The 12,278-nt window shown below is 41.2% G+C and overlaps 1 protein-coding gene across 1 annotated transcript in view; it reads left to right on the top strand.

Moving 5' to 3' along the window:
• The window catches only part of LOC122790677, a 560,216-nt gene that overhangs the window by 351,914 nt on the left and 196,024 nt on the right, over positions 1-12,278 (top strand). Inside the window, exon 13 of the mRNA XM_044058200.1 lies at positions 5,263-5,604. Coding sequence (XP_043914135.1) covers positions 5,263-5,604 — 342 coding nt within the window. The remainder of the gene's footprint in view (positions 1-5,262; positions 5,605-12,278) is intronic.

The raw sequence follows: 12,278 nt of genomic DNA, 5'->3' as shown, positions 1-12,278 counted from the left end.
AGAAACCATGCAAGTTGACTGGCGTGTTGGAAGGAGAGGAAGGTATAATGTGTGAAAACAAATATGGCGGACAAGACAGGATTCTTACAGAATTCTCTAGGAACTGCATATTATGCATCTGTCTATGTCTGAAACTGATATGAAAAATGGGACATCTTGAATTATGTTGATTCTGCTTGTCTCTTGTTAAGCAAAGGAGCAGGTTCTGTGGTAATTGAGATAACTCAGAGAGGAATATGCTGTGGCTGGTTGTCCTGTTTGTGTGCAACGACTATTTTGAGACTACGTTTGACAGCAAATGCAGTTTGTGATAGCTATCCCAGAATGCAAAAAAGACAAGACTGAAATACAATGTAGTATGTCCTGTCACTTTGAGGATTATTTCACTGGACATGTGTTAATGTCTGTGAATGCTAATGGGGCAGTTACTAAAATAAAATAACTGTCTGTGCATGTGTCTTGTGAGCAGTAGCACTGGGTTATATTGTTATATCCATTTCTGGGGATACAACAAGCTCAGCTGACGTAAGATAATCGGTGAAATGAGAACAAAGCTAACAGAAAGGGAGATTGCTTTTTTTGTACTGCAGCTCATAACGGTGATTTTAAATGTTTGTGCTGTGACAGAGTCTGTAAGACCTGCTATATACAGTAAGAGGATTGGATATAGGTTCAGACTTGAGTGTTTCTAATAGGCATTGTCAGAATATGACATTTTGTTTGAAAAGTAGTACTTATATGATGTGGTTGCATGATTTTTGTGATATTTGGATGAGTTAGATGCTTGTACTATGTTTCCAAGGGGGTGATGTCTTCTTCTTCTTTCGGCTGCTCCCGTTAGGGGTCACCACAGCAGATCAACTGTTACCATTTCTTCCTGTCCTCTGCATCTTGCTCTGTCACACCAACCACCTGCATGTCCTCTCTCACCACATCCATAAACCTTATCTTGGGCCTTCCTCTTTTCCTGTTACCTGGCAGCTTCATCCTTAGCATCTTTTTCCCAATATACTCTGCATTCCTCCTCAGCACGTCTAAACCAATGTAATCTTGCCTCTTTGGCTTTGTCTCCAAACCTTCCAACCTGGGCTGACCCTCTAATATACTTATTCCTAATCCTGTCAATCCTCGTCACACCCAGTGCAAATCTTAACATCTTTAACTCTGCCACATCAAGCTCTGACTCCTGCCTTTTTGTCAATGCCACTGTCTCCAACCCATATAACATAGCTGGTCTCACTACCCTCTTGTAGACCTTCCCTTTCACTCTTACTGGTGCTCATCTGTCACAAATCACTCCTGACATTCTTCTCCACCCACTCCATCCTGCCTGTACTCTCTTCTTTACCTCTCTTCCACACTCCCCATTACTCTGAGCTGTTGATCCCAAGTATTTAAACTCATCCACCTTTGCCACCTCTACTCCCTGCATCCTCACCATTCTTCTATCCTCCCTCTCATTCACACACACATATTCTGTCTTAGTCGTGCTGACCTTCATTCCTCTTCTCTCTAGAGCATATCTCCACCTCTCCAGGGTCTCCTCCACCTGTTCCCTACTCTCACTACAGATCACAATGTCATCTGCAAACATCATAGTTCACGGGGGCTCCTGTCTGATCTCGTCTGTCAACTTGTCCATCACCATTGCAAATAAGAAAGGGCTCAGAGCTGATCCTTGATGTAATCCCATCTCCATCTTAAACGCATCCGTCACTCCCACCACAGACCTCACTACTGTCACACTACCCTCGTACATATCCTGTACCACTCTTACATACTTCTCTGACACTCCCGACTTCCTCATACAGTACCACAACTCTTCTCTAGGCACCCTGTCATATGCTTTCTCTAAATCCACAAAGACACAATGCAACTCCTTCTGACCTTCTCTGTACTGCTCCATCAACACTCTCAGAGCAAACATCGCATCTGTAGTGCTCTTTCCTGGCATGAAACCATACTGCTGATCACTAATCATCACCTCCCTTCTTAACCTAGCTTCCACTACTCTTTCCTATAACTTCATGCTGTGACTGATCAATTTAATCCCTCTGTAGTTACTACAGCTCTGCACATCACCCTTATTCTTAAAAATCGGTACCAATTTGCCAAAACACTTTTTCTCCATTCCTCAGGCATCCTCTCACTTTCCAAGATTTCATTAAACAATCTAGTTAAAAACTCCACTGCCATTTCACCTAAACACCTCCATGCTTCCACAGGTATGTCATCTGGACCAACAGCCTTTCCGTTCTTCATCCTCTTCATAGCCATCCTTACTTCCTCCTTGTTAATCCACTGCACTTCATGATTCACTATCCGCACATCATCTAACCTTCTCTCCCTCTCATTCTCTTCATTCATCAGCCTCTCAGAGTACTCTTTCCATCTGCTCAACACACTCTCCTCGCTTGTGAGTATGTTTCCCTCATTATCCTTTATCACCCTTACCTTCTGCACATCTTTACTAGCTCGGTCCCTCTTTCTAGCCAATCGGTACAGATCCTTTTCTCCCTCCTTAGTGTCCAGCCTTTTATACAACTCTTCATACAACTTATCCTTAGCCTTCGCCACCTGTCTCTTTGCCATGCACCTCATCTCCTTATACTCTTGTCTACTTTCTTCATCTCTTTGACAATCCCACTTCTTTTTTGCCACCCTCTTTCTCTGTATACTCTCTTGTACTTCTTCATTCCACCACCAGGTCTCCTTGTCCTCCTTCCTCTTTCCAGATGTCACACCAAGCACCTTTCTAGCCATCTATCTTACTAGATCTGCTGTAGTTACCCAGCTATTCGTTAACTCTTCACTGCCACCCAATGCCTGTCTTAACATCACCTCACAATTACCCTTTTTCAGTTTCCACCATTTGATCCTTGGTGCTGCCCTCACACTCGTCCTCCTCTTCTTGATCACCAGTGTCATCCTACAAACCACCATCCTATGCTGCCTAACTACACTTTCCCCTGCCACCACTTTACAGTCTCCAATCTCCTTCAGACTGGCCCTTCTACATAAGATATAATCCACCTGTGTGCATCTTCCTCCACTCTTGTATGTCACCCTATGCTTCTCCCTCTTGTTAAAATACATATTCATCACAGCCATGTCCATCCTTTTTGCAAACTCCACTACCATCTGACCTTCTGCAGTCCTTTGCTTAACACCATACCTACTCATCACTTCCTCATCCCCTCTGTTCCCTTCACCAACATGCCCATTGAAATCTGCTCCAATCGCCACTCTCTCACCCTTGGGTACAGTCATCACCACTTCATCCAACTCACTCCAAAATGTTTCTTTCTCATCCATCGCACACCCAACTTGTGGAGCATATGCACTAACAACATTCATCATTACACCATCAATTTCCAGCTTCATAAACATCAATCTATCCGACACTCTTTTCACCTCCAAAACACACTTAGTATACTGTTCCTTCAGGATAATGCCTACACCATTTCTCCTCCCATCCACACCATGGTAAAACAATTTGAACCTGCCTCCGATACACCTAGCCTTGCTCCCCTTCCATCTGGTCTCTTGCACACACAATATACCAACCTTCCTTCGGTCCATCATATCAGCTAGCTATCTCCCTATACCAGTCATACTGCCAACATTCAAAGTTCCGACCCTCACTATCACAGTCCTAGCCTTCACCTGCCTTCGGGCATGCCTTCCCCCTCTTCTCCTCCTTTGGCCAACAGTAGCCCAATTTCCACCAGCACCCTGTTGGCCAACAGTACTGGTGGCGGTCGTTGTTAACCCGGGCCTCGACTGATCCGGTATGTGTATCTGTACTGTTGTCTGCATGTATGATTTGGCAAAGTTTTATGCCGGATGCGCTTCCTGACGCAACCCTCCCCATTTATCCAGGCTTGGGACCGGCACAAAGAAATGCACTGACTTGTGCATCCCCAGTGGATGGGTTCCAAGGGGGGGTGGTGTACTGTCTGTTTAACTGATGAGCATAACATTTTTGAATTATATATCTATGCACAGCAATGTCTTATTTGTATAATCTTGGCACATAGGTAGGGCTTTCACTTTCAGGATAAGAAAGGAGTGTGCACTATTTCTATAATTTATGCAAATGTTAACCTAAACAAACCATGTGCTTGATTTAATATAGCTAAGGCTATGCATTTTACATGGTCTCTTGAGAGCATTTATTATACCTAAAGGAAGTGCCTTCACACATAATAATGATTGGGCATTAAAATAAAAATTCCTATACAGGAAGGTTAGTTGGTTTATTTAAAGGAGGTATCCAGAGAATAGTGCTCTAATTATTTAGAAAATTAACAAACTGGAATGCCGAACCTGATTGGATAAACTAGGGCAATAACAAGGTTGTTGTTTTTGTATAAATCCATCTAAAACATAACTTCCCAGAAAGACAGAGTGAAGTAAGATATCCCTGTGCCAATCCTACATCACAGGTATGCTTCCAAATTTCAGACAAAGACACAACAAGGACATAATGCAGAATATGCAATTACAGTTCCAGTGCAAATTCTTTCTGTTCACTGTGGTTAAATCCCAGCATAGTTTTGTGTTTTCATACACTGATTTTCACATTGTAGAATTAAACTTTATAGAGAGCAGTCCTTTGTGTTCCCCTTTTTTTGAAAACAGATTCTGTGCAACAGCTGGACTGGATTGGTGTGGCCTACAAGTGCTGCTCCAACCAAGGGCATGGTTTAGCCAGAGCAGTTTCTCCTACTAATGACTGGGAATTTACTAATGTTCTTATGGATTCAAAGGTCACTTTGCTTCTTACAGTTTGATACTTCTCCTAGGAGTATGGCTTGTCTGTCATAAGTGTCCAAAGTGACAGTCATTAGAGACTATCTAGGCCATACAGCAAAGGTTGGGCTTGTGTACGTCGAACCTGTCAAATACCGTGGTACCTGCTTTTACCGTTTTTCACATTTTCTTTATCCTTTTGCAATTTTGAATATATGACCGTGTGGCCAGCACATTGCCGTGACTTTTGCCATATGTTAGGGGTCATCTTTGTAAAGGCATCCGTTTTCCTGTATGCCAGAGTGGGAGCATCCTAGGTGGCTGTCTGGCTTTTCTTGCAGTGGACTCTATGTTGATACCATATCACTTGTGGTTAGAGACAGATGCCCTGTTTCTCTGCTAGTGACCTAAACTTCACTCATTTGGTTGTACAAGAAATGATGCGTGAACACAAGTGATATTGTAAGGCACAGGTACTTAATCTGCCTCTTTGTGTATGTTTCTCAGGACAATGCTTCCAGTTTGGAAAAATACATTACGCAAGAGTTTACAAAACTGCATCTGTTTCTACATGAGAGGGAACAAAAACTACTCCAACAGCTTAAAAGTAAAGAAGCAACAGTTCTGAAAGAGATGAAGGAAAACCTCGAATGTACAAAAAATGATGCGACACTCACCCACATGACCGTATCTGATGCCACCTTGGAGTTCAGGAAGGAAGTAGAAGAGACTATAAAAGAGATGAAAGAAAATGCTGAATACCTTAAAAATAATGCCATAACAACTCGTGAAGCATTACTGGATGATAAGCCAGAGCCTAGAAAACAGGAACCTCTTGGTTTACTAACAGTAAGTGTAATTTTCAGTTTACTTTTACATTGCGTTTTATTTTATAATTTGTAATTTTGGGTTTGCAGTTGACATATATAAACATTTGAGGTAATGACAGCAGTCTAAATTATGTAAAGTAATATGCTTAATTTTGAATTACTTGTATTCACATTGCCTAGTATTTACCTGTGAACCAATCAGTCTGCAGACTATTACAAGCCTAGCCGATAGCCGAAGGTTAGAATCAACCCTTTGCTTTGTATCTGTGTGGTTAAGACCTTAGCTATCATGCCAACCCTTCTGCCATATATGATAACTTAAAGTTTTAACTCACACATCAACTAGCCCATAATCAACTTCTGTCCCATAAAATACTGTATAACCCCTCTTCCTGCCCTTCTGTCCGTCAGTACTTCGTCACTATCTCACAAATTGCCCTCTGTACTCTCAAGACAAAAACCTGCATGAAATCTATAAACCAAAACCAAATATGGGGCAAAGTTTATACTCACACTCAGGGCTGGTGCTAGCAAGCTTCATGAAGTGTGTCCACATTGCTGTTGCACCCCCTTCCCTGTCAAGCTCATCCAGTTGATCACTATAGTGTTACTACATTCCGACACTTAAGGCTTGGAGTGCCAGGGTACACACACTGATTGGCATTTAGTGTCAGTGTTACACTATGACAAGCCCCTGTACCACAGCAAGGTAGCCACTTACGAAGGTACAAACACACAATAACCGGCATTTATTACCAGTGTTACACTATGACATGCCTCTGTACCACAGCAACTGATGAAGGATTATTCCGAAAGCGCTCATCATTGGATACCCAAGGGGACTTTTAATACACTTTAATTTTCATTTCTGGATTACTCTGGATTTTATCTAATAAAGTATTTTATCGCCAGCTTGAAATCCGTGGTGGTGTCACTTGTTTCGCATTGTTTTTTCCGTTTATCAGTGTGACACCTTCAGCAGTTACAGGTATTTTTCTTCTTCTGTACCACAGCAAGGTTGCAACCCACAGAGGTACACACACACACACACACACACACACACACACACACACACACACTCACACACTGACTGGCATTTAGTAGTAATGTTACATCACAACAAGCCTCTGTACCGCATGAACGTAGCCAGTCCTGTGGATGTGTCATGATATCTGAATATATATATTAAGCTGCCTAATTTAAATGTACAAGTTTTGACAGGTGGCTGAAATTGTTATATCATGCCAGTTTCAAACTCGTATGACTTTATTTACTATAGACGTTTATTTACTAAGGATTTACTAAATAATGCTCAACACCATTAGGACATAACATACATTGTTTAAACATTCATTTATTTATTTTTGTTTGACTTTGAAGTTCCAACTGACCATAGCCGGTTTGCAGTGGAAGCCTGGAGAGAAAAGCCTCAGTAAACAATGCAAGCTTACGTCGGTTAACAGATGATGTCATTGCAGTGCACCAAAATACAGAATAGTAAAATACACTGATATTAGCATGCTGCAATGTAGGCGCAATATAAATGACTTTAAACAAAATTCCAGCAGTTAGTACCTGTTTCGTTAACTTCTCTTGGTGAGTGACATGCTGGTGTGCTACCTAGCTCAGTTGTAAGTATATCATTTTATCTTCGTAGACCAGTGCTTGTGCCTTTTCGTACCTTACATTGTGGTCGAGAGTTTATGGGTTATTCAAGTTGATCCTGCATTGGGTCTTTTTATTTCATCTTGGTCATTTCAGTTGTAAGTGTGTTCTGCAGTCCTTGTCAGGGCTTTTTTGCTTTTTCATTTTGTACATTAGTGACAATTACTGCTGAAGGTATTTTGTTTAACAACTTTCTGTGCTGCTTGTTGTTTCATCAGCTGACTTTGTACTTTGAGAAGGTGACACAAGTGGTTCAAGGCCATTGAGAGCACTACAATGCCTTCTACACATTCAGACCTCAAATTTCAGCATGAAGGAACCAAAGGTGGAGGTGTCTCCATTTTCATTAAAACCAAATACACTTCAGGACTGGTCAATCAGCATTTCTTTGCCTAACTACATCATGTCTAATTAACTTTTGGGAAACTACCATTCCACATCATTGCTAGCTGTAGAGCCCCACCATGAACCAGTATAAGCACACCGCCTACCAAGATTTACTGGAATCCCACACCATAAAGCCCAACACCTTAATCATGGGAGATTTCAATTATCCATCTATAGACTGGGGGATATGCACAATCAAAAACATGCTCACCCAGAGGTTCCTGGACTTTAACACAAATTCTCTGGAACAGATAGTCTGCACCCCTACTAGGGGCTCTAATGTTCTAGACATGGTACTCACCAAAATCAGTGGCCAGTGTACTTCTTCATGTGTGATGCCTTCCCTGGATAGGTCAGGCCACAACTCAGTCTCATTTGAAGTAACTAGCAGAACTGACACCCTCAGAGGAACAAAAATTATAAAAAAACATTACCAAAGCGAACTACAGCCTACTAAGTGATGGCATAAAAAGCCTCATACCACCTGCAATCGTAGACATCAGTCATCACTATGCAGGAGTGTACGCGAATGCCCTGTACAAACATTTAAGCGACTGCATAAGCTAGATCATTTTCTCATTTAAATTGTATATATTCATGTATGATGTGTGATGTAAATGTTCACTTCTATAGAATTGTATTGTCCATCATTATGTAACTGTTGTCTGTGAATACTGCTGTAATTTCTCATATGCTTGTCAAATTCTGCAATGTTTGTATGTCTTATAACTGGAGCTATTCTCCCTGGGCCTCCTCTAAAAAAGGACCTGTGTCTAGTCGGACGTTCCCAGTAAACAAATGTAAAATAAATAAATAAGTAAGTAAATAAACTCTGCTGTACCTGACTCCATCTAAACCAGGTCTTCCCATAAAAACATGCCAACATGGTAGACTTCAAGTATAAACAGATTATATAATAATAGGAATAAATTGTTATCCAGAAGCAAGAAGGATATCACTCTGCAGAGGAAGAGTTCCCTCCTAAGCCTAAACAAGAAACTCAGAAATCTTGTAAAGTCTTGTAAAGTGAATTATGAAACCAAAATTCCATCCCTAGACTTTAGCTATGTCCGAAGTCTAAAAGGGGAATGCCCAGCTATGTGCCAAACTGGTTGTAGATAGGATCACTCATACAATACAGGAAGATGTCACCAACCTGCTAGCTGACAGATTCAGTGCAAACTTCACCCCCTACCCCACCTACCATATTCCAAAGCATACCTGACACCAGCCATCTGCCTAGTATCTCTAGAGAACAGGTCATCTCTGCACTCGCCAAGAACAAAAACACTGCCTCAGTGGAACGAGATAATATCCCAGGTTGTATACTAAACAATCTAAAACGAGACCTAGCAGACCCACTTGGCATTCTCTTTAATCATAGCTTGAGAACCGGCAGTGTTCCTGTAGAATGGAGAACAGCAACAGTAAACCCCTGTACAAAGGGAGTCATCAACTGACCCTAGGAATTACAGACCTAGAAGTCTAACAAGCCTCATCTGCAAGGCCATGGAATGAATTATCATGGACCTTATCAACAAGGACATAGGCAACTTAAAGACACTAGACCCAACCCAATCTGTCTTCATTAAGGGAGCAAGCAGTACAACAATCATGCTTATTAAACCTGGTAGACTTCTTTGAGAAAGTCGCCAAAGCCATGGACGAAGCTAAGACAGTGCACACTACCTGTCTCAACCTTGCCAAGGCCTTCGACACAGTTACCCACTCTGACATCATTGAGAAGCTTTTCAGATGCTGATTAACCCTTACGTTACCACATGGGTAGCCAGTTGGCTCACCAACAGAACACACACTGTCAAAATTGGTGACTCCACCTCCAGCAGTAGACCCGTCACCAGTGGAGTACCACAGGGTTCTGTGCTGAAACCCCTTATTGTTTGGCTTCTGTTTCTCAGAAGTCCAGGCCAAAGTAGATGGCCTTTGGCTCACCAAGTTCACTGATGATTGCAAACTAGGAGCAATCACAGAGTCCCCATTGATGTCAACATTTTACAAGACGGGCTAACACAAACAAATGATTGGTACCAAAGCAATGGTCTGAAACTAAATGCAAAAAATGCATTGTTATTCCCTTTGGCAAAAAGGAATTTACTACAAATTACAATATTGAGAGCACCCCCCCCCCCCCAAGTTCCAACCCAGTGGTGCGAGACTTGGGAGCACAGGTTGATAGCAAGCAGAACTTTGACCACCAAGTTTCCACAGTGGTAAGAAAGCCTTCTATGTGGCACACATCATAAGTAAGTGCATAGTATCCAGGTCAGGGGATGTTATGACTCCACTCTACTTGAGTCTCATCAGACCACTAACAGAGTTTAATGCACCCTTTTTCATGTACCTCACCAGAGAACTTCAGCAACTGGAGAGACTTCAGAGATTTCTCACTAAGAATATACAGGGACTCCAAACTGTGACTTACATTGACAGGCTGAAAGCCCTGTAACTTTACTCTGTATCTTATAGCCTGCTGAGAGGTGACTTGTGCCTGGCCTATAGGGCAATCTCCAACCTTGCCATAATGGAAATGCTGCACATCCACAAGTCAAATCGCACATGAGTCGATCACCCTAGGGATCACAACCTAACTTTAAACATTAACAGAACATGCTGGAGAGACAGATATGTCTCCCAGAGCATGCCACTTCTCTGGAATAGACTTCCTGTTCATGTAAAACAGAGCTCCTCACTGACCCCATTCAAACACAACCTAGATAATTGGATGGGAGACCGCAAATTCACCCCCGGGGTGGCTCCCATGCCCCTCATGGACAGGGGTAGCCGGTGTTGATCACAGACCTGCTCTGTTCATAAATTCGTTCTGTGAACTTCCCAAAAAGAGCAAATGGGGATATTTGGGATTAACATGGCTAGGCTTATAAAGGCTCTAGGGCTGCTAGCCTAGTAACCGATGAACCGTTGAACATTTCCTTGCTCTTCTGCTTCTGTCTTTTCTCTGCTGGACACCATTTCTGCACTTGATATTTTTGTCATTTCCAACACTGGATAAATTGCTGTATATTGAAAGATGATTTCTTCTCTGCATTGAACTTTACATACTATTTCTGAATAACAAGATGTGCAGTGCTTGAGGCATTCAAGTAGTGACGAGTGTTTCTTTTGCATATACTCATTGCTAAGACTTATTTTATTTTCTAGGACATTTGATGTTTTACTATGCCTCCCTGTACTGCATTGTTTTATAACCAAAGTATTTTTCTTATCTTGGGGTTTATAGTACTGTCTTGGCAGTGGTGATATTTTCTTTATATTTTTGGCACCCTGCTGCCTGCTAACCATCATCTCCTTGTGATCTGTTGACCCATTTGTAACTCATGGGGTGAAAACTGTTCCCAGCATCTTTATTCCCCATAAGGTGAAAGCCAACCACACAGCCATCACCCTGGCAACCACTGGGGCATTTTTATTTATGTAGTCTGAAAGACTACCTATACCCCTAATTTGAAGGCTTGCTCAGTTCCCAACATTCTTTCTCAAGGGCTACCACACATGGCTTATTGGAACACACCCATGTCTCTCTTCCATGGTACATTCATAGGGGAGTGGCCCATGTCACTTCTCTGGAGCAGCAGGTCACCACAGGCAAGGTGTCCACAACAACCTTCCTCCGTTGGTGAGTGCACCATCATAAGTCGTGCATCTCTCTCCCAGCCTTCCCTGTCCTTTCCAGCTTCATGAGCTGCTAATTGATTTTGGGTTGGCTTGGTCACGGTTAGGGTTTTATCCCTGTGTGTCAAGAGCCGACTTAGTGGTGATGCATTTTAAAAGGTAATTCCAGCTACTTGAATTTTCTTTTTTCTTAAAGATGAACATTAAATGAGTACTATACCTTATTAAGTCTTTCATGTGTTTACCCAACTTTAGTTGGCCAAGTTTGTTGGTGTGATTTATTTTATTTTTTTTGTAATTTTAATATAACACCCAGAAGATCTTTCACTTAATTGGTGGTATTGCCCATTTAATGATTGTTTTACATGTCCTAAGTGGCTCTACTGATATATTTACTTATTTGGGAATTTGCTTCTTCCCTCTCTACATTGGTCAGTTGTATTTGCCACTGAAGTAACCCGTGGATGTATTTGAATACTGCTGCTCCCAGCAAGGTCTTGTGGAGATTCTAGCCTCTGTGTGTTTATTTTATTTTTATTGATTTATCAGGATACATTACATTTATTATCACTTTTTATGAGAAGTGATTATTATTGCTTTCCATATTCCTTGAATATCTCATGGGAAACTCTTTGGCAGGTTTTATTAAATGTCACATGTTTTCCCGGTAGATGTGTGTGTATATATATATATATATATATATATATATGTATATATATATGTGTGTGTGTGTGTGTGTATATATATATATATATATATATATATATATATATATATATATATATATATACGCGCACACATATATACACACACATACATACACTCGTATACAAATATTAGATGAATTAACATAAAATCATTAAACAGACCAAGAAACAAAAACAACAATAACAATAAAAAATAGAAATAACACCCATTTTGAGTTTAAACAGAAAATATCTAAATATTAAATATGAGAGTATTAGGCAATGACCGTGTTCACTGCTTATA

This window comes from Protopterus annectens, chromosome 16.part0, assembly GCF_019279795.1.
Source record: "Protopterus annectens isolate FY-2018-M chromosome 16.part0, PAN1.0, whole genome shotgun sequence".
Taxonomy (NCBI): Eukaryota; Metazoa; Chordata; order Ceratodontiformes; family Protopteridae; genus Protopterus; species Protopterus annectens.
The sequence above is the reverse complement of the archived record's forward strand: the minus strand, read 5'-3'. Positions and strand labels throughout refer to the sequence as shown.